General features: G+C 38.2%; 1 protein-coding gene across 6 annotated transcripts in view; it reads left to right on the top strand.

The window, feature by feature from the left end:
* LOC147160909 (unconventional myosin-XVIIIa-like) overlaps positions 1–27,398 on the top strand; it is a 71,827-nt gene that overhangs the window by 6,658 nt on the left and 37,771 nt on the right. For 5 of the 6 annotated variants that reach the window (XM_086098685.1, XM_086098689.1, XM_086098688.1 and 2 more), the window contains 15 exons: positions 7,333–7,359; positions 8,804–8,860; positions 9,330–9,417; positions 9,554–9,660; positions 9,744–9,920; positions 11,210–11,420; positions 11,504–11,646; positions 11,728–11,828; positions 12,187–12,250; positions 13,643–13,787; positions 15,481–15,651; positions 16,409–16,499; positions 17,320–17,512; positions 23,023–23,109; positions 25,773–25,911. In XM_086098685.1, the coding sequence (XP_085954811.1) occupies positions 7,333–7,359; positions 8,804–8,860; positions 9,330–9,417; positions 9,554–9,660; positions 9,744–9,920; positions 11,210–11,420; positions 11,504–11,646; positions 11,728–11,828; positions 12,187–12,250; positions 13,643–13,787; positions 15,481–15,651; positions 16,409–16,499; positions 17,320–17,512; positions 23,023–23,109; positions 25,773–25,911 (1,801 nt within the window). The remainder of the gene's footprint in view (positions 1–7,332; positions 7,360–8,803; positions 8,861–9,329; positions 9,418–9,553; positions 9,661–9,743; positions 9,921–11,209; positions 11,421–11,503; positions 11,647–11,727; positions 11,829–12,186; positions 12,251–13,642; positions 13,788–15,480; positions 15,652–16,408; positions 16,500–17,319; positions 17,513–23,022; positions 23,110–25,772; positions 25,912–27,398) is intronic. The other variant, XM_086098687.1, reaches the window with a different exon arrangement.

Raw genomic sequence — 27,398 nt, 5'->3', positions numbered from 1 at the left:
GGGGGGACACGTCATTTGGTTTTACTTGGTCTATCTAGGTTTCATCAGTTAAGAGCAAAATCTTGTTCTTTAGCTAGATAACTGAAAACAAAAATTCACGATTGGTTTCCTATTTTTCTCAATTTTTTCCTATTACATGACCAGTGTTGACAATTCCACCCCTCAAAAGTAAACATTAGTTTGCATGAATACAGTCGATTAAAATATTGGCATTTATGTCCAGTTAATGCTGAAAAACATTCATATCTTTCATCCTACAGTTGGATTAAACTGGGTCAGAATCAGTTTGTATGGTTCATGAGTCTTTAATCTTTGCTTTACGCTAAGCATGTGTCAACCAACAGCTTACATAGTGTTGTGTCCCAGTATCTGACTCTGAGGATTAGCAGACTGTACATGGTGGACCAACGCGGCCATGTGTTGGCAGAGTGCTAATACTGTATGTGAATTGGAGGATTTAAAGCATGAATATCCAGTTTTGGCATATTTAAATGGTAAACAAATCAATGGGGGATAACCCAAAACAGTATTACAGATTTTTTTTATTTTAAAATTCAGTTGTTCATGACACATCCAACACTAAGCCCTTCGATCATATAGCGAGTCGTGATCTTTCCTTCTAAAGTGACAGTCACGCTGTTAATGAGTTTGAAGAGGAAGAGACTATTCCAAGATTGGATTAAGTCTTTCATACTTAGTCAAACCCATGCCTGCGTTTCTGTAGAATGGCTACAATCCACTGCACCAGTGGAATTGTCCAGTAAAGTTAGTTTGTATTGATCTTTTTATTTTTAAGGCCTATAATTTGATTGGAATTAATTTGCGATTACATTTAAGTGATGAACCACTTGATTGTGGTCATTATAATCTTGATTGGCTGGATGAATTTGCACTCTATTTTATCCAGTGTAAATGTAAAACTATTTATATGTTTGTTTTTGGCTCCCTCTTATGGTCACAACTGCAAAGTGACGTGGCTCGGTATGTTTATTTACAGGATAAGTGAAAGTTCCAATTAATTAAACAATTTTGCGTCTCGAAATAGAAATGGGAGCGATCAAAATATACCAAGTGGCAGGTACAGACAGTCTGAATAACTGAGTGAGGGAGACCCCCTCTTTGATGGTCCGTCACCAGGGAAGATAGTGGCAGGAGTGTATTGGTGTAGTTACGCAAATTCTATTCATAGCCTTTCTGCGTTCCGGCAGCTGTCTTCTCTCACTGCCCAACTCCTCACATTACTCCGCCTGACCTCCCCCCCCCCCCACCCCCCACACGCTTTTGACTACAGGCTTGGGCCACTTTGACACCGCCCTCCAGGATTCCCGTACCCCTCACTCACGAGGAGTCTGTAAACTCTTTGTAGACTCAGCTCTTACGCTACTTCGGCCCCTTTTTCAGTGACTGGAGGTTAAGCGATTGGAAGGTTAAGCAGGCCTAGAGAGAAGGTAATGGACTTGGGCCTCTGGGTGGACTGTGTGTGTGCTGGACATGGACATGGGTGCATGTGCTCTGCTTAGCAGTAGGCTCTGATGGCACCTCAGAATGGCCTCTCTTGCTGCTGAAACTATTTATAGTCGCTGACTGATGAAAGCTTGCCGAAATTTATTTTCAATGAAAAAAGGTTACAGAGTGTATTTTCACTAAATAGTCAAATCGGATATTGACAAAATACTGTTTGGTCTGATGGTGTAGTTTTTAAAAATTGGAAGTTTTTTTTTTTAAAGGCTTTAAAGATGATAGGTTTAGTTCCTCCAACAAGGTTAAGAACAACTGTTTCGAGTGCATCGACTGTGGAAAATGCTCGTGATTTGGATTTGTTTACAGAGTTGATTTTGCGCAATTTTCTCATGTATGCACCTTGCAGGGTTTCATAAAAGTGGCTGGAAACTAAGCTATCATCATCTCACCATGTTTTCTCATCATGTCTTCTGTCCACAGTGCTGCATTGTCCCACTTCCCTGTTGGTAAATGGGCCGTTGTGTGCAGAATTGCGCTTCATAATATCCCCAACGCCTCCCGCCACCACCGCGCAGCTGATATCCTCCTCTCGTTTTATGTTTGTCACCATTGCATATATTTATTATCCTCACCACCAGTTTGTTTCATGACGTCTGGCCCATCACCATGGCGTACAAATCACGCTTTTCATTTTGGGAACAAAAGGGAAGTTTCGCTCTTCTGTGTTGTCTTTTTCCTTTGACTGCATCTTGACTCGTTTGTGATATTTCACTTGACCAAGATTTTGGCGTAGCTCTATGGTTTGATCTTTTGTGTTGATTCTTCTCGTGTAGGTTAAAGTTGAGAACAAGCCGAATGTAAGTGCCCTTTAAATACATTTTTTGACACGTGAACTCAAATGATGCAAATTTGCAAACATTTTTTGGAACTGAAGCAAATGAGACGACTTTACATACCACAGTTCTGGGAAGTTAGCCAGCGTGCTGAATTTGAAATGATGATTATAATAATAGTTTAAGGGTGACTTTGGTGTAGGATAAGTTGACTTATGGGTAAAATTCAGCATTTTCATGAGCAACTTCTTTAAATAATAAAATCACAATTTGGCATAGTGGCTTAATAACATTTTCCAAAACTCCAGTATTGAAAAACCGGTCAAGCAGTCCTCTTCTCTTAACGAGCCAAACCAATGATGATGATGAGCTAATGCCATAAATATTTGTGTTGGAGCTAAATGCACTTTCATTGTCCCCTGAATCTTTTAATTAAGTGATGCCCAAAGCCAGCAGTTTGCCAGGAAAAAGCAATTAACTGAAACTGCTGAATTTAATGGATTTATAGCATACGCATTTCTTTTAATGAGGCTTTTAAAGACACCTTTCTCCCAAGCAGCTCAGTTAAGTTTGGTTTACTACTGGTCACTTTTGAACATTTGTTAGCTATTTGTGTATCAATGATAAGTTTGTGCACCTCATCAAACCGAACTGGCCTGTTCTCCTTTTATATACTCGACAAAAATATGACGCAACACTTTTGTTTTTGCTCCCATTTTCTACGAGATGAACTCAAAGATCGAAAACTTCTTCCGCACCCACAATATTGTTCAAAAAACAGTCAAAATCTGCGCTAGTGAGCACTTCTCCTTTGCCGAGATAATCCATCCCACCCCACAGGTGTGCCATATCAAGATGCTGATTAGACACCATGATTAGTGCACAGGTGTGCCTTAGACCACGCATAATAAAATGGCACTCTGAAGGGTGCAGTTTTTTGGGGGGGGTTCCTGAATCAGTACTGACTATTTTTCTGAGTCCTCAAACCCCCCCTAAACAAAATTGCACCTTTTATTATGTGCAGTCTAAGGCACACCTGTGCACTAATCATGGTGTCAAATCAGTATTTTACATGATATGGCACACCTGTGATGGATTATATCGACAAAGGAGAAGTGCTCACTATCACAGATTTTAGACTGGTTTGTGAACAATATTTGAGAAAAAATTGTGATATTGTGTAAAAGTTTTACATCTTTGAGGTCATCATAAAAAATCTGAGCATAAACAGAAGTGTTGCATTTATATTTTTGTTGAGTTTATATATATAAGCATAGTTGGTCTACTTTACTAAACAGATTTTTTTTTCCAGTCAGTTGTGTCATCAATTCACATTATTGCTGTTTTGATCTATTTGCATCCAGCCTGATGTAGATGCAAGTCAGCCACAGGCAATTCCTAAACCTGAGCAAGACACAGGAAGTGCATCATCAGCAGAAGACACCAATAGTAACACTGCCATGGGCGGTCCGGATTCTCCAGGAGAGGGGCAGAAGCCCGACAGTAAAAAGGGGGTGAAGGTCGTGAGACGGGTTGTTAGGCGTGTTGTTCCTGCGGCGACTGACGAGCAGAATCAGCTGGCTGTGTCCGAAGCTGTGAAAACTACAGCCGCACTTAAAACTAAGTCTTCAGGGGAGGACAAAGATGACATCTCCATGGGTCTGACCAGCCTCATGGGCAGAGGAAGAACCAAGGAACACCGGCCTCGCACCCGCACCCAAGACCGCAAAGAAAACTTGAAAAAGGAGCTCAAGCAGGAAGAGGATATAGGAAATGGAGAAGGAGAGGAGGAGAGTATAGAAATAACAGAGGATTCCTCATCCACAAGTGCACTCAAGAGCTCATCACCAAATACTGTACCACCAAATTCAACCCCCCCTGCTCCTAAACCCGACCCTTTGGCCCCACCCGCTGGCTTCATCCCCACCCCGAAGCAGAATCTCTTCTTGACTCCTCCACTTGGTTTTATACCCACCAGAAAACCCAGCCCGGTTCCTCAAAAACACAATCCTCTTGCAAGGCCTGCCGGTTTCATACCTGTCCCAAAGACGGATCCTCTTGCGCCTCCTGCAGGGTTCATCCCAAAACCTCGCCCAGTAGCAGTGAAGAAACCAGAGGTACAGAGTGAAAAAAACTGCATGATTGCCGCTTAACCCCCGAGTGGAGCATGCTGGGTGATAATAGCAGAGACATTACAGCTCATATTCTTTACCCATGAAAGACAAGTTAATTCCTGGAGACTTGATAATGGATCCCGTGTGAGCCATTTTAAAGTTCATGGCTACATTCTTCTTTTTCCTCAGCTGTGCGAAAACATTTTCTCGGAACATATTCATTGTGGCTGACAAAAAAAAAAGTCATTTATATAATGAAGCCTTCTCGAATTAATGTTCACCGAGTGCACAAAGCTGTTTACGATCAGTCTAGACCTCATCAGTGGGTATGATAGTGTGCTTGTAGCCCAATCCAGTCAGTGAGTGTAAGCAATTAGGCACTGAGCTGTGACTCATTAGTGTCACTCTTTGCTAGTAGAGCATTGCGTCGGTGCCAGGAGAACCGTCACTGAGGCAGGGGCCTTGTAAGGATCATGTTTTAAATGATTTGGTATTATATATCGGCAGAACATGTTCTCAAATTATGTCTGATTTGATTAGCAGTTAGCTGTAGTTTTCATTTGAACTATTTCTATTAGTTTAACATTTTTTTTCCACTTTTGTTAACAAGAGTATGAAAACCTAGATTATTATTTTTTTTTTTAGAAATACAGATATAAAATGTGTGATTAATTTAAAAAATGTAATCGCCTGACGCGACTTAAAGATTATGAGAAATTCGGGGCGTCAGGCAATACTTTTTTTTTTAATCGTAATTAATCGCATTACTTCACTAGTTAACACAATTAATCACAAATTTGGTATCTGTTCTAAATGTACAAAAAAAAGGTTTTCATACTCTTGTTAACAAAAGTAGAAACAATGTTAAGCTAATAGAAATAGTTCAAATTAATTTTTGACGTCTATAGCCGTCAATGGCAGTGAATGTGTTAATTATGTATTGGCTCTATGTATAACAGTGGTTCTTAACCTGGGTTCAATCGAACTCCATAGGTTCGGTGAGTCAGTCTCAGGAGTTTTGTGGTCAAGACAAACACCTGACTCAAATGCTTCGTGATGATACATCCCACTTGGCTAACCAGTATGCATGTACCATAATGCAAAACTACATTTTTAAACACTTCATAGTCCGTCTATTTATCCATTCTTCCTGTCTGTGTGCATGTTGGGTTAAACTGTTATGTAAAGGACACCCTTTATCCAAGCGTGACTCCCAATGGCAAACCATCCCTCCAGGCCCATTCTTCATCGAGTGAACAGGTGTGTTTGTGTTCATCTTTCCATTTTTGTGCATTCAAACACACATTTCATGGATGCATTCTATCGCATGGAAATTGCTGGCCTTGCACTTGCAGGTCACAGAGGTCATTCCTACTGAGGAGGATTACATGCGTGTGAAAAGGATCTTCACCATTACTAGCAATGATGTAAGGTCTCTCTTCCTCAGTTTGATTGCTATGCGCCTGCCATTTTCCAAGTCGTGCCATCAATTCGCTGTACGCTAGCAAAGCTAGAGGGACAGACACATCCGCTCAAATTACTCACTGGGCTGTCCACGACCTCTACCACTGACAGAAAGGTTTTTAATTACTGAGAATCCCTGACAGTGTGAAATTGTGAGACAAAAACATGTCACTGCTCTCAAATTATGGACATGACTTCTAAAAGGTTTTTGGAAGCATACCTTACATATTGTCCCACATGTTAATAAATAACAATTTGTAAGTGAACTGGATGTTTTGCAATAAATGACAAAAAATACTGCATTTCCTAATAGCAGTTATTTCTTGAAATAAATATTAAAACTGCATGAAAATGATATGATTATAAATAGGGGTGTCAGGCAATAATTGTTTTTAAATTGTAATTAATCGCATCACTTCAATAGTTAACTCACGATTAATTGCAAATGTTATATCTGTCCTAAATGTGCAATAAAATCTACCCCCAAAAAATGTATGCTAGGTTTTCATAATGTTGTTAACATAAAAGTGCAAAAAATATTAAACTAATAGAAATATGGCTGCTTCTTTTAGTCATTGATACAGTAATTTCATAATAATTCATAAAATTGAGTTAAAATGAAAAAATATTACTTTACTGAAAAAAACGAGTGTGATGTTGATTTGTATTGAGGTCATTTTTCTGCCACTAGATAGCATAATTGCATTTTTAAGACGGTGACAGCTCAGTGCATTTTTCTTTTCATATTAAGAGCTAACTAATCTTTAACATGAAGTAACTTGTGAAATTCTGCACATTTTTTAAAATGTAAAATACAACGTGACTCCAGCCTCCACAAATATATGCAATATTATTCAATTTATTACTGCTAAATTTAGACGTGGATGTGTGTGCTGCGTTGCAACTTGAATTCCCCCATTACGGGCTTCCCAAGTTTAGGGGTGGTCATTAATCGTGTGTTAATTTTTTTTTTAGTGGCGTTAGAGGAACTTTAAATTAATTCAAAATGAACACACTCATTTTGACACCCATATTATAAATGTTACCTTTTTGAAGCATGGAAATATGGCAAGACATGCAATTAGCTTTGCAGTTGAGCTCGTCCGCCCTGTTTGTTGCTTGTTGCACAATTGCTCTCTAATTTTTTGGAGTATGTCACTGTGGAAGCTTCAGCAGGCATAATAATACTCAAATGAACACACTGCTTGAGTGTACGTCCTTCAACCAATAGAACGTGTTACGGTACAATATCTGCGCTGCTGGAAAGGAATTGAACTGATTCAGTCAAGCATTTCTTGTCTTCCTATGATTGTTATAGTGCAAAAGGAACACAGGTGATAAACTTTGCCCACTGGCGTTCTATGTGATGATAATATTTTCTGGTTATTTCTGCTCTCTGCTTCTCTGTGGGTCATTGGATCTCGACACCCTGCTGTTGTCTTTGATGCTTGCGTGGCTAGCGTGCCAGAGGACCCAAATCCTCTCAGGTACAATCTGTGTGACTGCAAGCTCGCTGCGTTCCCTCGACTCGAGAGATCACGGGTTTTGTTCGTTATTTTTTTTATACACTATTTTGTCTGTTGTCTTTACACCAACATGGCTGCATTTGGGTGATGCTTGCGGACCTGAAGTGATTAATTTTTTGATGCTTGATTTCTGACAAGACATGAGCGGTGATTGTTATGAATATTTGAATGAGTATTTGAACTGGGGTGTACATATCAGTCTAATGATATGATTTGCTGTATGCATGGGAGTGAATATTTATCTTTAAAGGCTTTAGGAGTTTTGAAAATGAGCATGTATTGATACAGATTATAGAAAGGGTGGGAAAATATTTGTTTTGTTTTGTTTTGTTTTTTAAGAGTCATGTTTTTTCACAACATGTCATTTATGAGTATTTAACCAAATAGTGCAATAATTCAAAAATGTAAAATGCATACAATAATTACTAAAGTTGGAATTTTACTAGCAGAAAATCAATTAACCAACTATTTAACTCTCTCAATGCCAATAACGCTAGTGCTTCTCAATTTATTTTCATGTCCCTGGAAGAAGAAATTATTTTGCACCCCCTGGCCAACTTTCCGCCGTGACTATAAATAAATATTAATTAAGTAAATATCATTTGTCTATAATATTGTTGTAAAAGTAGAGCTAATGCTCCTTGTGCACTCTGACAATGACAGTGATTCTGCCACTTGTGGCGGCCGTGGCTCAGGGTGTAGAGACGGTCGTTCAGTAACCAGAATCCAATGCCTTATTATTATTATTATTATTATTATTAACTCATTCACTGACGGCTATAGACGTCAAAAATTAATTTGAACTATTTCTATTAGTTTACCATTTTGTTTCCACTTTTGTTAACAAGAGTATGAAAACCTAGAAAACATTTGTTGTACATTTAGAACAGATATAAAATGTTTGATTAATCGCGAGTTAACTATTAAAGTCATGCGATTAATTACTATTAAAAATTGTAATCGCCTGCCGCCCCTAATTTTTAACAATCTTTTCTTTTTTTTCTTAAAAACAAAAAAGATTATTAAAAAAAAAAAGTCTAGGTTTTCATACTCTTTTGAAATTGTTAAAATGAATTTTTGACGTCAATGGCAGTGAATGAGTTAATATTACCTACTGAAGTGGATGTGCAACTACACTTTATTCTAGTATGGCAAAAAAAAAAAAGAGTATCCTAGAGTGATGTCTTTCTCATAGCTACAATGCACTGCATATAACTTACTAACCTTGACTAAACATATTAACTGTGACTAAGTATAGAGAGAGCCACTTTTCCCATTCCGTGTATGGTTTTTGGTTGATTACTTTTGCAGTGTTTCTGCATTCTTTTATTGTGTCGTGTGGTTCATTATTCACAAATGACTGTTAATGACTTCTCAGTTGACTTCTATTCTTTCCTTTCTCCAGCCAAAGCTTTCTGAAGACCCAGTGGCCATTCTTCAAGCATCACACTTAGCAGCAAAGGTCGGACCTTTGTGTTTTTTTGCTTTTTTCCCTCCCAAGTATTTAATTATCGTCACCTATAGTTGATTATAAGAACACACCCTCCTTTTCTTTTGACGGTCGCTAACATTTTCCTTCTGTAGATATTATAAAGTCTTATGTACCCGCTTCTTGTGTAAGCGGCAAACACTCTTTTCTAATGTGAGACATCTTTTAATGGATATTTTTCATGAACTCTCAGAGTTCAAAGCCCTTTTCTTTACTGTGGAAAAGCACTTTGAAAGAGCTTCTGTCAAAGAGGGTTGTGTAATGGACAAAAAGACAAGATGATAAAAATAACAACTCAAACTACTGACTGCTCTGCTTCGTGCATTTGAACATTTCCGTCAATCATCCTTTGCAATTCACTTATTTGTAACTAAGCAGTCATGCAGTGCATTCAATGTCTTCACTGTTTAGTATTGTGCGGATTTGTCGCCTTTTTAAACAGGCAAAAAATGAAGCAAACATCGCATCGGAGAGAGCCTGGTACAACACTGAAAAAGTGTGGCTCGTCCACAAGGATGGTTTTTCTTTGGGTGAGTAAAATCTTTATCAGGTTTCTTTTCTTTGCAGTGTTTTTTGCCGTTCATTTCATGGATACACAACTTGCAGACAGGTGCACGATTCATACATTTTGCATAACAAGATGAATTCATGTTGTGGCCCATGCAGCAACTCTCCTGAAGACAGAAGCAGGGAGTCTGCCCGAGGGGAAGGTGAAAATACGCCTGGACAGTGATGGATCTTTATTAGACGTTGATGAGGATGATGTGGAGAAGGTAATAAATCACCAAACCACCTCTGAAACACATCAGTCAATAAATGCCAGATGAAACTTCTCATGACTTTCTCTCCATGTCAGGCAAACCCACCGTTGTTTGAGCGGGTGGAGGACCTGGCCTCTCTTCAGTACTTGAATGAGTCCAGTGTGATGCATTCCCTGCGGCAGCGGTATGGCGGTAACCTGGTGCACACCCATGCTGGGCCCAACATGGTGGTCATTAACCCCATTAGCGCTCCTTCCATGTACTCGGAGAAGGTGAGCATTCATGGAACCTTCCACTGGTCTTCAAAAGGATTTTCTAAAGTTGGTGTCAGTAATAAATCCACGTCTGCTGTGTTCTTTGCTGATATTATCAATGGTATAGTTTAGTGGTGTCCTAACTAAAGCACGGGGGCCATTTGCGGCCCACCGTCCAATTTTTAGCGGCCCGTAGCATATGCAATAAAATCACATTAGATGGCTCGCAATGCTATTGTGTGGATGTTAAGCGGCATCTTGGTTTTTATTCTACAATTTAGCATTTTAAAAGTTAAATATTGTATATTTAGTGTAACACAATTGTTTAGAAGGGTAGGAGCCGTGTGTGTGTGTGTGTGTGTGTGTGTGTGTGGGTGGGTGGTGGGATGGGGGGTATCATAATGGATTATTAGAGTAAATTTCTACAACAGCGGAAAAGGAGGGAAAATTGTATTATATTGCATATAAATTCTGACAGTGTGATCCTCAAGTAAATTCTGCTTGTCGTCTTTTTACAAATTGCTCTTGTTTTGGTCCTCAACATTGAAATCTACATCTCTATATGTGAAATCTAGGATACAGAGCTGCAAGCTACCGCAAAATCATTAAGAAAAGAAAAAGGAAAAGAGAGCAATGATGATGACATGTCGAATCGGTAAAATGACCAAATTAACAATACTGGGCTCTCTCAGAAAAAAATAATTAGGAAAAAAAAAAAAGAAGGCCTAAACTATTTACTTGATCACCTTTAATGGAAAGATATCATGTATTTTCTTAAAAATAATTTAAAAATAATTAATTCCGTTTTTCTGTATGTGGCCCTTTTTTGGGGGGGTTGGACAACCCTGGTATTGATGGATATATGGCTCATTTGATAGATGGCTGATTGATGATCGACAGAAGTATGAGGACATCTGTAATCAATCTACAGGAAATTGTTTTTATGGAAAGCTTTCTCATTCTGCAGCAATGCCTCGATGCCATGAAATTCCAGGCATAGCGTTTTTGAGCTGATTTAATACTTGAGAAGTCTTGTAATTCTGCAGTTATTAATTAATCAGAGCGTTTGTCGGCTTGCCTCAGCACTCTGCGATGTTGGTTTTTCCAAATGCGTCTGCTTTGTGCTTATATCACTCACATCTCACCACCAGATATCTCGAAGAGAAGACATTTCAGAAATCGACATATTGAGTCAGCTCTTTTTTAAATATTTGAAAAGGCAGACTCAATGGCACGTACCTCGATTTTTATGGGTTTGTCGCGAAGCCACTCTTGACTTCTATTTCCATGTGTCCGTCTTCGCCAAGGTGATGCAAATGTTTAAAGGCTGCAGAAGGGAGGACACAGCCCCCCATATTTACAGCATGGCTCAGTCTGCTTATCGGAAGCTCTTGACCACTCGCCAGGATCAGTCCATAGTCTTACTGGGCAAGAGCGGCAGTGGCAAGACTACAAACTGTCAACACATCATTCAGTACCTGGTCACCATTGCTGGCAGCACCAACAAAACATTCTCCAGTAGGTTGGAAAGCACCCAGGCTATAAATTAAGTATGTCACAATGTATTCACATTTATTTCCAACATTCTGACGTTTCTGCAGTGGAGAAGTGGCAGGCGGTGTACACAGTTTTAGAAGCATTTGGGAACGCGTCCAGCTGCATGAATGTCAATGCCAGCCGTTTCTCCCATATTGTTTCTTTGGATTTTGACCAGTCAGGCCTGGTGACCTCAGCCTCAATCCAGGTATTTGTTTTATTTATGTATTTATTTAGTGTCAGTGTGAATTCCCCCCTCCTATGTCTTATTTGTGCTGTGGCCTTGCAGACAATGCTGCTGGAGAAGATGAGGGTGACAAGAAGACCCGAGGGCGAGTCCACTTTTCACGTGTTTTACTACCTAATGGCCGGAGTCGACAGCTCCCTTAGGTATGGATCACTACTGACTGGACAATTGAATGCACAGTGCCCCGTAGATCTCATAGAGCCAGACTACATCGTATCTATCATGTTGATAAACGCTCAACAGACACAACATTAGGTACACCTGCACATTCTAATGACATCCAATATAGAGCTTTGTGCCTTAGAGAGCTGTTTACGCTTCGGGCATTTCTAATACTTTACCTTATTAAGCAACATTAACATAATCTTTGCAACGTTTTTTTTTTTTTAATACAATAATATAAAAATGATGCTGTTGTATCTAATGATGTGACCGGTGAATGTATTGCATTGGTTTGAGAAAACTTCTATCTCATTCTGTATTTTTTTTTTCCCCCATTAGAACTGAGCTGCACCTCAACCACTTTGCTGAAAATAATGCATTTGGGATCATGCCTCAGACAAAGGTAGGTATTTACTGGAGAAAATCAATTTTTTCTTATCTGAAATAATATTTTTTATGAAGTAGGCATCTTGAACTTTTTTTCTTCTTCAATGTAATCTTTTATTTATCGTACTGATTAGAACACCTGATTTATGTTGTTTGCAATGCGAGTTGAATTTTGCCTCTGGTTCCAAAGCCCAAGTTATTTACAGATGAGCTCCTGCTTTTTGGCTTTTTGGAACATCATCACAAAACTAGGGATGTTTGATACCACTTTTTTCGGCCCGGCAGCAGTACGAATACTCAACTCATGAGTAGTCACAGATACAGATCCCACGAGTACTTTTGATTAGGGGTGTCAGGCAATTAGTTTTTAATTGTAATTAATCGCATGACTTCAATAGTTAACTCAAGATTAATCACAAATTTTATATCTGTTCTAAATGTACAATAAAATGTAATTTTTTTTCACAACTTTTCATACTGTTGTTAAAATAAAAGTGGGAAAAAAATGTTAAACTAATAGAAATATGGCTGCTTCTTTTAGTCATTGATACAGTCATTTCATAAGAATTCATAAAATTGAGTTAAAATTAAAACGATGTACTGTACTGCAATAAATGAGCGTGATATTGATTTGTGTTGAGGTCATTTTTTCTGCCACTAGATGGCAAAATAGCATTTGTAAGATGTTGGTGACAGCTCAGTGCATTTTTCTTTTCATATTACGAGCTATCTAATCTTTAACATGAAGTAACTTGTGAAATTCTGCACATTTTTTAAAATTGTAAAATACAACTTAACCCCAGTCTCCGCAAATATATGCATTATTATTAAATTTATTACTGCTAATTTTTTTTACGTGGATGTGTTTGCTGCATTGCGACTAATTCCCCCAGTACAGGCTTTCTAAGTAAGGGCCGGTCATGAATTGCATATTAAAAAAAATTGTGGCGAACTTTAAATGAACACACTCATTTTGACACCCCTACTTTTGGTAGATAACAAATTCCCACAAAAAACAATGACAGATAATTGTAAAGAAAGACCTACATATCACAAAATAGCATTTTTCCTTAAAATGGCATAAAATTAATGGCAATTTTCTATTCTTCAATTGGCCGCAGTTGCAAGTAAGTACTGATACTTTGAAATAAGGCCTCGCATTGGCGCGATACCGATACCTGGTATCGGCACTCACCCATACCAAATCCAAACCAAACTGCCACAACTGCTGACATACATGTCACAAATACTTTCATTAATCCTTTTACCTCATTAATTATTTTGAAATTTCATTAGCGAAACACCCAAGTGGACCTTCAAAATTAAACCATAAGATCTGGTAGCGCTTAAACTAACCCTAAACCGTTCAGTAATTCCTTTCAGTAATTTGTGATGTGATGTCCTCCAGGCGGAGGATAAGCAGCGGGCATCCCAACAGTTTTCCAAGTTGCAGGCAGCCATGAAAGTTCTTGGCATCACTACTGATGAACAAAGAGCGTTTTGGCTCGTCATAGGGGCCATCTACCACTTGGGAGCTGCAGGGGCTACTAAAGGTATGCTTTGTGAAATAGAATGTGCTTGCATTAGAGGAAACAAGACACATCCAATAAATACCAGATAAGAAAAAGGGCTTTTTTTTTTTTTTACACACACACGTATTAAACATGAAATCCAATACAAGTGTATGAAACCCCCCCATTCCTTTATGAAGATAATTGCCCTCACTTTTGATTTATTGTTTGTTATGCATCATACTATGATGGTATTTTTCACAAGTGAACTGTGAACTGCATAGTTAGACTGAAAATTAGAACGTATTGATTTTCCAGACTGAAACTTGTATTCCACTGAATCTTAACGAATGACATTAATAACCAATGCATGCTATATCATATAATACCCTAAAAATCTTGATAGGCTGTTGCAGGGTTCTTACAGCAGAAAATAACAATGTAAGTCTTGACTTGGATCTCATCTTGCAATACAGATGCACCTTGGGAGAAGCAGTCTATTTCACCCTGAAGGTTTGGTCTCTATTTTTGAAGCTATATTTTATGATGAAACCCAAGGCAAGACCGTTGTTTTTTTCTTGCTTTAATAGTATTAAAGAGGATCGCGTTAGGAATCAGCAGTCGTCTTAAAGTTGGTGTTATTGTTATGGGCTTTAATCAAGGTTTGAAGAGAATTTAAAAAAAACAAAAAAAATATTATTAAGCATTGTGTTTGTTTGAACCCCCCCCCCCCCCCTCCTCCCTGTAATATGTTTTAAAGCAATTCATGGGTGATCTAATCCTTGTTCAGATATATATATATATGATATTCGTGGAAAAACTTTGGACATTTTATAGATAGGGAATGATGTGTAATGTGAGTTTTTCTTCCATTGTAAGAGGTGAATTTCTTCATATGGACTTTAATCCTAAAGGAAATGTCTGTTTTCTAGATAAACATGAATAATGAACCTGTGTCGTTTGTGTGCATGCGCAATTTAGCACTGTAGCACAAGGGGGCAGCAGTGATCTCTTATCTACTATGCTACCTGAGTAAAAAGGCATGATAAAGCATAATCATCATTGCTGCGCTTATTTTTTTTCCAGCATTAATTAATTATTCTGCCAATTAAAATTTCCACACCTTGATAGTTAAGTAGCATTAAAATAATTATTGTAGAAAGCACTTATCAAAGCAAATATGGAATACTTAGGATTTACATGTGATGTCTGTGCAACTTTCCTGCTTATTACTGCCCCTGCAGGGGATCTGTCAGCTGGATAAAATCTACTAGCACCACGACTACTGCTCTCTCTGTGTGAATTCTCCCAGTGCCTCTCTTAAGTCTTAGAAGATAAATTCACGGCCCATTAAAAGTCCTGTTTGCACAAATATCAGCAGCACTTCTAGCCTAGGAGTTAAAGTAAAAGTTGTTATTATTGTTACATTTTCTTTTTATGTGTAACTGTGTGCTGCCACCCTTAGTCAAGGGCAATCATCACGTAAAGCTTTAAGTACATAACAATTGGTTGAAGATGATGGCTGACATGTTTACGATGTGTTTGTATTTATTCATGGCCGATACATGCTTTTAGTGCAGTTTATTGCCAGCGCTCCGCAGCTGTTTCATCCTCCTTCTGACCAGGGACATTATCCAGAGTGTCAGACACCGAATTACCGCAAATACAAGGCCAGCCATGTGCAAACGTGTAGTTGGCAGAAGGGCTAATGAAGGTCTTCATGCATGCTTCTCAGCTGGCAGGAAACAATTTGCACGTCACGAGTGGGCCCAGAAGGCAGCCTACCTGCTGGGCTGTACCCTGGAGGAGCTCTCCTCCTCCATCTTCAAGCACCAGGCCAAGGGCGCCCTGCCCAGAGCCAGCAGCATCCGCCAAACTTTGGAGGAAAATGGCACAGCAGACGCAGGTACCCCCGCCATGCATCCTCTTTGTCGCTGACATTCTTTTCCCCACCAACACAAGCGCGCGCGTCTTCCTTTCACCTGAGGGAAATTGCATGCTCAGGAGCAGAGAAATCTTATCTTAGTAATGAATACGGCGGCTTAACAATGGGTATTGACGGATAAGTACACACTCTTACGTGAGGACAAGCAATTTTGGTTTCTCTCTTCATTCATTGTCCTTGAAATCATAATTGTCACGCATTGATTTTTTTTTTTACATACACTGGCCAACATGGCTGTGGAGTGCTTGGGAGGGACACTTGAATACTGGGCAGGTCAGAATTGACCTCAGTTTCACCTTTTCTCCATCAACCCCCTTTCAGCATGACCTTCCAGTCTTGGATGCATTAGCACACTTGAAAATATCCCTTGGGCACCATAAAACTCAAAATTTTATGAGATAGTGGAGTCATTTAGAATAACTTAACAGTTGGCAATTGCTGTTTTGCACCAACACGAACACGCGTGCTTTGATTTGCCCAATTTAAGTGCACCCAAGGCCTCAACGACGCAGTTTCACTGAGATAATTTCAGAAACAATTTGAATTTTTATGCCATTGGGCGTAATATACTCAATATGATACTATTAAACAACCATCTTCATGCAAATGTAGTAGCTGTATCTCACATCTACTGCGGAAAATATTGTACTTCTCACAATTCAACTCATTAAATCATGTTGACTGATTTTAATGCACATTTGACTACTTTTCACACCAGGATCCAAGACTTCAGCCATGGAGTGTTTAGAGGCCATGGCCACTGGGCTGTACTGTGAACTCTTCACTATCATCATTTGTTTAATCAACCGGTGAGTATTCCTTCTCTATTCTTGAAACTGAATCAGATAAAAAAAACAAGAACAACTTGTGCTGCCTTTGTACAATTATGCAATGCAAATGGCTTGCATATCATTCATGCTTATTGTATTTAGCCCTAAAAAGCCAAATGCATCATATTAAATACAAGACACTTTGAGACCCCTATTTCATGAGTATATATACCCCCCCCCCCCATTAAAACCCTGATGTATATGATCTGACACATGCATTGCACGGATAATCCATTAGAGGGCAGTATCACTCAGCTGATGGCTTTTCCAGCGACCTTGCAAGATCGCCCCAATTGAGAAAGGAGAGAGACCTATTCTGATTAATAGTAGGAATTTTTGGAAATACTAATATGTTTGATATGTCTGTTTATTATTATTATTATTATTGACAGTTATTATTATTATTTACAGTTAATGTACAAATCTAAAGCATTGTGACCGGATGTTTCAAATATGACACAAATTAAGTAATATGTGGAAGTTGATTTTTCCCCCAAATTATTATTATTTTTTGTTCAAAAGGACCGACAAGTACTTTACAAAGAATCAGAAATTTCTCATATATTTCATGGTTCAGGCTTTATAGGGTTAAATCAGCCGTTTTTTGAAGAGAGGCTAGAAACAGGGTTTGGGATTTTAATCATTACTGGATTTAAAGCGCACAAGACTTAAACTAAGACTCTAAAATACAAATCAGGATGAAGTTTCAGAAAGAGCTAAGGTTTAAAGCTTGGGGTGATTTGGTGAATGTTATCAATAAATCATTATCTAAAGTATTGTTTTTCGCTTCTCGCTTCAGGGCCTTGAAATTCGGCCAGCTTCCCTTGTGCTCTCTTCTCATCGTGGACACACCGGGCTTTCAAAACCCCAGGCTGCTAAAGCACGACCGCGGCGCAACGTTTGATGACCTATGCCACAACTACACCCAAGAGCGTCTGCAGACACTCTTCTACCAGCGAACCTTCGTTCAAGAGTTGGAGAGATACAAGGAGGTGGGAGAATTTGACGGCTATACACTCAGCCTTAATCTTCCCACATTTTCCCTCTCTCCCCTTTGTCTGCTCGTTCTCTCGCATTATACATCAACCCCGGTGTGGCATGCTTTCACACATCACATTCTCTATCTGTCCCACCTGTCACGAGATGTGACAAGCCAAAGTGGTTCGTGTGTTAGACCTTCTCATTAGCGATGCCAGGCTTCACCTCTTCTGCAGAGATCAAAGAATAGACACTCGCAACACAAGCCTTGGGGAGACACGCCCACCGGCAGCACTACACTATAGTGAGGGAACTTTTCTTTTATTTTTGTTGGCACTCTTTGCATTATTTATAATTGGAGGTGTCAAAATGTGTGCATTAATTTTGAGTTAATTTAAAGTTCCTTTAATTAATGAATGACCGCCCCAACCTACTGGGGCAATTCCAGTCGCACGTCAAAATATAGCAGTAATAAGTTTGACTCATTCGCTGCCATTGACGGCTATAGACGTCAAAAATTCATTTGAACTATATCTATTTAACAGGTTTTTCCATTTTTGCTAACAAGAGTATGAAAACCGATATTTTTTTTTTGTTCATTTAGAACAGATGTAAAATTTCTGATTAATCGTGAGTTAACTAGTGAAGTCATGCGATTAATTACGATTACAAATTGTAATTGCCTGATGCCCCTAATTTACGAAAATATTTTAATTATCATTTTCTTTTAAAGAAAATATTATTTTTAAAAATCATAAATCGTAATTAATCGCATGACTTCACTAGTTAAGTCACGATTAATCCCAATTTTTATATCTGCTCTATTACATTAAAAAAATCTAGGTTTTCAAACTCTTGTTAACAAAAGGGGGAATTTTTTTTTTACTAATAAAAATAGTTCAAATGAATTTTTGACATCTATAACCGTCAATGGCAGTGAATGAGTTAATAATAATGCATATATTTGTGTATCAAGTTGTATTGCTGATGCATTTTATTTATTTTTTCCTATTTGTAGATATTGTTGTGACGTAATCTGATATCATATCCAGTCCGATCTTTAAAAAAATAGAAGCATTAAAGCTAATTGTGGCTGCCCTACCAACTACTGTACAGGCAGGTATATTGACCAGCTGTTCCTGACATTTGATGTTGATGAGAATTTAGCTTTGGCCTTTGACTTTGGGATTCCCTGTTCCAATGCTGACATATCCGTTAGTATTATAGTCTGAAATCAATTGATCATCTCTCTCAGCGGTCACATTGTAGCGTTTAGTTTCAAACTAGTGCCAATGATAGCAAAGAGTATTTTGCTCCTTATAAATAAATATCAATATAATATCTGCTAAATAATATAGCAATAATATTATCTGCTATATAATATAGCTAAATATCTGACATGATAGAAACTCCTGTCAATGCAGCTCTACACCCTTGCAAATTAACAACATAAATATCTCTCTGGCAACCCCCCTCCTATTATTGTAGTAAAGGCAGAATAGTTGTACGTCTCTTACTTCCTGGAATGTTGTGGCTGGTAATATGACCATTTTTTCTTCAAAAATCTAGTCTTACAAATTGGCCCATTTTAAAACACAGCACACTTAACCGCAAATCACTGACTACGATTTGTACACGGAAGCTGTGATTCTCCATCTACTTCACCGTCCTCATCGCTTGCCTGGGTGACAAATAAGTGGAGCAAAATGAAATAGCGCATATGTCTGTGTGTAGCATAATTCTTCTTTGTCAGTGCATTTTAGACTATAAGGAGCCGTGAAACTGTCGCAGAGAACTGGGTCAAAACTCCTTTTAAACCCCTCTCTGTATCAATAATTGCAGTGACAGGCAGGTTTAAAAAGCGATGCGAGCGCACAATGGACTTTGTACTTAAAGAATTAAAAGCTGTCTCATACAGCAGCTGGGCGAATTGTCTTTGTGTTTCCCCTGCATCTTGCAACTCCACAGTCGAGAAGAAAATCATTTAGGCTACATCACACACACAGTCAACTTGAACACTGGCATCTGTCATGCGCGCACTATTAGCCCTGCAAACATTTCCCCCACATTTCCAGTACAGCCTGTGAGCTGCTTGTGTCTATTTTTTTTGTGTGTGTGTGCTCTTGACAAGGTGATTTATCATTACTCGACTCCGCATGATCCTTGAAATGTTAGCATCTGCTACAGAAATTACATTCTTCATTTTTTTTGTTTTTGTTTTACAGATGATGTTTTGAAAAATACAAAACCTTTGATAGCTGTAGTGTTGCTAGCTCACGCTCTGGCAACAACATTCCAGATATAATGCTCAGATACTGCTACTACTATTACTACCAACACTAATCATTCAAACGAGATTTTTTATTTTATTTTTTGTGGGGGAGACATTTCATTTCATTTTTCATGTTAAAAATACTACTACAAAACAAATGTAGTTGGAACACATTAGGGTTAAAAAAAATAATAAAGGAAAAAAAACCCCATATAATCATGCCAGGGAAACCCCAAAAAAAGGGGTTTGACTAGTAGGGCTTCCTTTGGTCAGTTTTAAAGAGAAGTCAGAGCAAACAAACATAAGATAGGAAAGAAATGCAAAAACAATGATTGAGAAAGTACAATGTTGGATTATTCATTCAGCAATATGTTTTTAATAGACTTCTTAAATGATCTTGACTAAAGTTTTACCAGGTGAGAAGGAAGATAATTCCAATTCTTTCCAATATTTTGGGCAGTTTTTGATGTAATAAGTGAAATTTGAGTACACCAAGAAAGCGAGCTGATTTGACTTTAGTTATTGTACAGGTATATTTGCAAGATTCTTTTTTAAAATTTTTTTTTTTAAATAATTTTGACAGAATAAAATACAACGTAAAATCACAATAGCTGTCCGAGACGTTTGAAAAGAGCGCTTTAATTTTCACAAGGAAAAGATAATAAAAATGGGGAGTTGGGATTTTTAATTAATTTGATTGCTGGTGTACCGACAGCATTTGAAAAGTATCTGCACCAGGCCTCTTTCATTTTGAGTTTCTAATTTTTGACATCCATTCAGAAAGTGACACTCAACATTCATTTCGGGATCTGAGGTCACACGGAGGCTATGTCTCGAAGCACTCCTGCAGAATTGGATGAGTTTCTTCTTCTTCTTTGCTATAGTGCGCTCTCTTCATTGCTTGCAAGTGCGAATAATTTATCAGGGATTTTCCGGGGAACTGAGGCTATAACAATAACAGTAACAATCTTCATCCATTCGAGCTGTGGCAGCAGAGAATGCAATTAAATTAAGCATAATTGATACCAAAGAGAATGTTACATTCCGCATGAGTTTACCTCTTCATATCTTAATTACATTTGGATTGTCATCAGGCTTCTGTAAAATTGGAATTAAAGGCCCAGACAATTTGTTTTTAATTGATTTAACAACCACAAGTTTGCATAATTATCATCCTTATGGTCTTTATAATACATACTAACAGTTCATATCTGCTTTGGTAAGCTCTTGTCCAGTGTTCTGCTGTGAGAAAATGTGATGCACGAGTGACTTGCAATTGCATATCCGGCTTGCATAAAAGCATCATGCCATGACGATCCCGCTATTCTTGTGAGCAGCTTTCGGAAAGGCGATCACCAAGACAATAGCTCTGCTGATCTAACCTATAAAAAAATGTATCTGTCCGCCTCAAAACATTTGTCCGGTGTAAAGGTCACTGCAAAGTCACTTACTCGTCATTATGTATGTGACTTCCCGAATCCCGGCTTGTTTGGGGTTCTTTCCTTTATTGTCACTCATGCACAATATCGGCTGGAATGGGTAATATTCTAGAATTTGTGTGCCCTCCATATATTGTCACTCCTGCCTGAGATACGCCAAAAGAATTGGTTCTGCTGTGCGGACGATCAGGATTTGTATTCATTTAAAATGGGATAGATTGTTTTTGACCCAAATGTGCAGAAGTGTGCAGGAAAATGGGTGCTCTGCAGGAGAAAGAGGAATGAATGGAAATACATTTATTTGCAGCATTACACTGGAATTGTCATGGTAGTTAATAATAAAATGGTGTGCTTCAAGTACTACTCAAAATGACGCAAATGCCGACCACAGTGCTTAGATGAAGATCAAAGGTGAGCTGGATGTCTGGCATCTAATACATACGGAATATTGTCATTGCCGTAGATTGTGATACTGGGCAGCAATTTGAAAATCTCAATGGTTGTTTATTTTGATATGTTGGAGAAATCTGTGAAATCTATACCACCTTTGACACGTAATGTGGTATGAATACATCAGCTGTTCCTGTCCATCTCCTTATTTTTCCAATTCTAAACATTTATCATTTATTCATACATACCAAAGAATCTGATTCCAGAAAATGTGTATTATTTTATTATTAATTCATGTTATGTCATATATTAATCCTATACAATGTTAAACTATGACAAGTTATCACAAATAGCAAATGAGACACTAGGCAGCAAATTTGCTCGAGACCTCTCTGGTAAACAAGCAGATAAGCTACATCACTATCGCAAAAACGGTAACAGCCTGGAATTAAATGAGGCAGTTATACTGTACTAGCAAATAAATACTGTATAAACTGAAAAGTACAGTAGGGACATGTGAAATAAATAACTACTGAATAGAATGCACACAAAGTGCTCCCTCTCAACTTGTCTCACTGCAGAAAGACAAAAAAGAGCCAGTCAGGAGAAGATCATGTGCCAAAGAAATCCAAAAGAAGTTAGCAAACAACCCAAGCCATTTGTAGAAAATGTAAAAAAAAATTGCAATAAACTCGATCAAAAATGTATTAAAACCCAGCAATGTAATAATTTCACCAATAATGTTGTTAAAATGCCAACTGTTACCGCAAATTACTGGGGATTTATTAAATTTTCAAGTGTCCCCCCCCTCAAAATGTATAATGTACAACTGAGATAATGTAATATATATGTTAATTTGTTGTCCAAAGCAAAAATTGGAGTGTTAAAATGTTGGTGTTAAATATTACAGCGTTAATTCCAACCCACAAAGTGTTGGTTTATTTAGTGTTAAACCAACTCTGCAGAGAGTTAATAAAAGTAAGCTCCGCCTACTTGATGAGAACTGCTCTACCTCAAGAACTTCAGTCAACATTTTTTATTAGTGAAACTATTGGATGTTATCATATTTTTGATCGAGTAAAGTGCAAATTTGATTACATTTTCTAGGAATGATTACGTAATAGGGTGCTACACTCCTTTCTCGTACATCCAGCTTGCTTTTTGAACAGTACAGGCAGGAGTTCAGGTACTAAATTAGCAAACAATGTATTTGAATTATTTTGTTGGGATATGTTGTGGTGGTAAAAGTGAAAGTGGCCATTTTGAAGTACAGAAATAGTAAGTGAAAATTCTACAGATATGCTTGTATTCTGCCACCAAGTGTGAAATGTGAATGTTAACGGCTGCTTGTCGACATTGTTCCAACACCTTTGGACTGAACTATTTTTATTTATTGAATTGCTTTTAATCTGTCTTCCTCCAGGAGAACATCGAGGTTGCCCTCGATGACACGGAGCCCAACACATCTTTTTCTGTGGCAGTGGTGGACCAAGCATCAAGCCAAGCACTTGTAAGTTTAATTCTCCAAATTCTTAAATCTTCTCTAAAGTCTCTCACGATCACCAATGGGACTTTGGTCACCTTTCAAGGTAGTCCGTCGGCGCTGCTTTAATTCAGAAATAAATATCATCTCTAGAGATCAAAAGTTTCCGTTATGTAGCCTTCAACTACTGAAATTAGTTGTTTGGCAAGGAGTTTAAAGAAAAGGAAAGTGGGAGCACGGAGAGAAAAAAAAGGTTAGAGGATCGACTTCAAAAGAAGAAGAATCAATGTTTGGCCTTTGCAGCCTGTGATCTGCACCATGGAAACAAAAATTGTGAGAATTTAGAGTCATAGATCATGTTGGTATTATTCCAATGCATTTTGATTTCAGTGCTTTACTCTTTAATTCATCCACACTCTATTGGGATTGTGATCAGAGGCAATGGACCGTTGAACAACATCTTCGGAAAAACACCAACCATTCCTCCATTCCTATTTAGAGTCACAGTTGGTCACAGATTTTTTCTTTCTCAGCCACCCCCCCCCCCCCCCCCCCAATTCTACCTATTTTATCACCATTCAATGAAAGCCACATAGTTGTCACCTGTCTCCTCCAGACTGATACTTTGTGTTGCAGTCAGTGTAGTGTGCACTGCTGATAAGGATGTCACTTTCTGATGGGCGTTGAAAACCGATTTCGGTTTTGTGGGTTTGGTTTCTTCCGGGAAGCATTCGGGCTGCAGACACATAACTGCAGCGTGGAGATCATTATCTCTGCAGCTCATTTTCATCCACACAACAAAAGTGAGGAAAACAGCGTTTTTTTTTTTTGTTTTCTTCTGCGCCTGTTGCTTTGTTTATCTCTCTGACTGTCAGCAACAACTGCAAAAAAAACAAAACAAAAAAAACCCTGCTGGTCCAATTTAGAAGAAATTGTGTGGAAATATGCATCGTGACACAAAGCCAGCCCATTAGATTGTGGTGCAGTGCTGGACAAAAGGGAATCATTTTTTTTCTCTGTTACATTAACATTTAGTGAATTGAACCGTGGAACAGAAGCACATTTGGTTCCTGAATTCAGTTACACAAGAATAGTTACACTTTGGTGGGACCATTTAGACAACTGTACAAATATTCAGCCCAAAAGTACAGTTTGGTATCATGAGTTAAGAAGATGTCTGCCTTATGGTTTCAAGATCAAATCTCTGCAATCTTGCATGTTCTTCCTGTTAGGGCTGCTTGGTTCTGAAACACAAAAACAAAACCCCTCATTCACTCCCAGCCATTTTCACTGAAGCAACCCCCTTCGCTCCCAGCTGTTTTACTGGATTTTGACTGATTTTGCAAGGCCCACAGCATATTGTGTTCTATTGCTATAACACATGGTACCTACCAAAAGAAAGATTAGAGTCTCTTCTTTTATCAGAAAAAAAAATATTTGTATCTGTTTCCGTTTTGCAGCAATTAGCATTAGAATATAGCTAAGTTTAATCATTATTCACAAATCTGTTGAAAACACTGGGAAAAAGAGCTTTGTTGCAACGTGGCCCTGGTTGATCTCTTATACTCTGCTGGCACCTGCTATAATAACTACCATTGCTTTAAGCGACCTGTTCAGGTCAGAGGCTGCATCAAACCTTGCTCTAGCATAAAAAACATAAAACAATGTATAAATACGTTTTTGGGACCAGGGCAATATTTAAAATATAACGTTTGGGAGCAAATGAGTTAATCACGATTACTTTGGTAACAGTTAAAACATTTATTTATATATTTTTGGGTACAAAACAAGAACATGTTTAAACATTATTAAGGCAAATATAATTCTTTGAAACACTATAGTTATGTGAGCTACTTTTGGACCAAACAAAATTAATAAAATTGGTTATTTTAACATAAAAAAAAGCGCAAATGTATAAATTCAAATATAGTTATAGTGCAATGGAGTTAATTTGCTATATATACACGTCTAAATTGCCATAGAACTGTTGTAATGCCGTGCCTTGCAATGTTCTGACATAATCACGTCGGCGTGGCCAATTGTGGAGTTGCGGTAAATAATGAGATGAGAAGACGAATGCTAGTTGCTTCTGTCTTTACTTTCTATAGTAACATTTAAATGACAAAAAAAATAAAAATCTATAGATAATTGAAGACTCTAAATTGTCCATAGAATTGATGTGAGTGTGAATGGTCGTCGTTGTCTGTGTATGTATGTACACTCGCAACCCTAATGAAGTCAAATGGTATCGAAAATGGATGGATGGATAACATCAGAATAAAAAAATAAAAACAACTTTCCTCCTGTGTCAATTTCTAAAGGTCTTTCTTTCTATTTCAGGCAAAAATATCTAAACTGATTATGTTATTATCAACACAGCAGGATGGGGCACAGGAGCACTATTATTTCTCAAATTTTAATTTCCACTGTCAGCATCAGTTTTGGCTCGACTGCACTCACAAAGCATCACACTTTTAGTGACCTTTTAGAAAACAGCTTGCATTCAAGTAAATTAAAAAGTAATGCAAAATATTCTGCCTATTTATCATTCATACCTATAAAGTAGCCATTTTTGTGCTAATCATCTGCGAATGTCATCTCATGAATTATGTCATCATTCTGAAATGACAAAAATGGAAAGCATTGCAGTCGGGAATTTGTTTGTTCGTGTGTGCTGTCCAATTGAGCAGGTGCGCAGCGGCCGAACAGATGAGGCCCGCGGGCTCTTGTGGCTGATGGAGGAGGAGGCTCTGCAGCCTGGGGCATCAGAGGAAACCCTGCTGACTCGCCTTTTTAGCTACTACGGCCCTGCTGAAGGCGAGAGCAAAGGTGAGACGAGCACCCATCAAAATTTGAGCATTCCATTGTATACGGTGTAAATAAAAAATACTTGCACATCATACTCACGCGCACAAATAATTTATGAGCTATCAGTGGTGAGCTCCATGAAATTGTACTAATTATTCCCAACAGTCTGCTCTCTTTATTTTGCAGTGTTTCTCTTCCAGAAGTGCATCTATTTTCTTTCTTCAAATTTTATTTCGAACATGTATATAAAGTAAAAACAGACAAAAGTACATGTGCAAAGACAAATTATACAAAACATATAAAACAAACAAACACAACATTAAAGCAACATGAGCAAATTTAAAATAAGTTTCACCCAATCATGAGCTACACATTTACATACATGTTCGAAAAGGAGTAGGAAGAAGCATAAACTTATCGGGTCATACCACGTACCATTTGTACAGCGCACGGTGTTAACAATACAAGATCTGTATCAAAGATTTTAAATTACCACGAGCACTCAACAGTGTTTCATGTAACTCCAGCAAGAACAACAAATTCAATATGTGATTCCGGCTTATCTGATGACAGCACAGCCACTGTTTAACTTAATCTCTGTAGGTAAATTTCATATGCTGGATCTGGCTAATTTAAGTGCACTATTATGGCGAAAATTTTAAGTAAACGACTGGATCTGCACCTGTACATGGATCCTCACCAAAATTAGGAGTTTGCAAAGTTTGGTAGAAATACATTTTGTATTATTTGCATAAACCTGCTAAGAAACCAATAAATGAAGAATAATACACCGCTTTGATTGCAATGGACATAAATATGCATTCTATACCTTTGGTTCAGCATCACCATTCAAGTAAACTTGGGTGACCATATTCCCATTTCCCCCAAAAAAGAGAGGACATATGCCCCGATCTTAAAATGGTTGTGGTTCCAGTCGCAGTTACACAGTGTACTTACACAATTCCAACCGGACATTTTTATGAATTTATAAAAAACCCCGGACGCCCGAACAGGACGTAAGACTCCTCCTAAATGTCCTTCCAAAAGAGGACGTTTGGTCACCTTAAAGTAAACAGATCCTTGCAAAGGCCTACTTTTTTTTTCATGCAGATCTAAGTTTTGCCGTGATTTCTGTGGAGGGGTGCTTAATTGTCCGGTCTGCCAAGGATATTCCGCTTCTTGCCTTACTATATTCTCAAAATGTACTCGACAGCATGATCCCAGCGTTAATCGACTCCACAAAATTCCATCAAACAGATTGACCAGCCACAGAAGTCCTTGCTGCGTTATTGTTGTTCTGCCATAGTTGCCATGGTTACAGCCCATGCAGAGTGCTCTCCCAGGAGCACTCAAAGCAACTGAAGGCGTGAAGTGTGATTTTTCCCGTCAAACACAACCTGAAAGCATCTCATTTATGCCCTTTTTATATGAAGGCGGATTTCAAGCTTTTCGCCAGACTTTATCAGTCGTAGCTCTTTGACGTGCAGCCCTTGAGTCATGTTGTGGTA

This window comes from Leptonotus elevatus, chromosome 16, assembly GCF_054856555.1.
Source record: "Leptonotus elevatus isolate MCC_2025b chromosome 16, RoL_Lele_1.0, whole genome shotgun sequence".
Lineage (NCBI taxonomy): Eukaryota > Metazoa > Chordata > Actinopteri > Syngnathiformes > Syngnathidae > Leptonotus > Leptonotus elevatus.
Note: the sequence above shows the minus strand (reverse complement) of the source record. Positions and strands in the feature narration are given on the sequence as shown.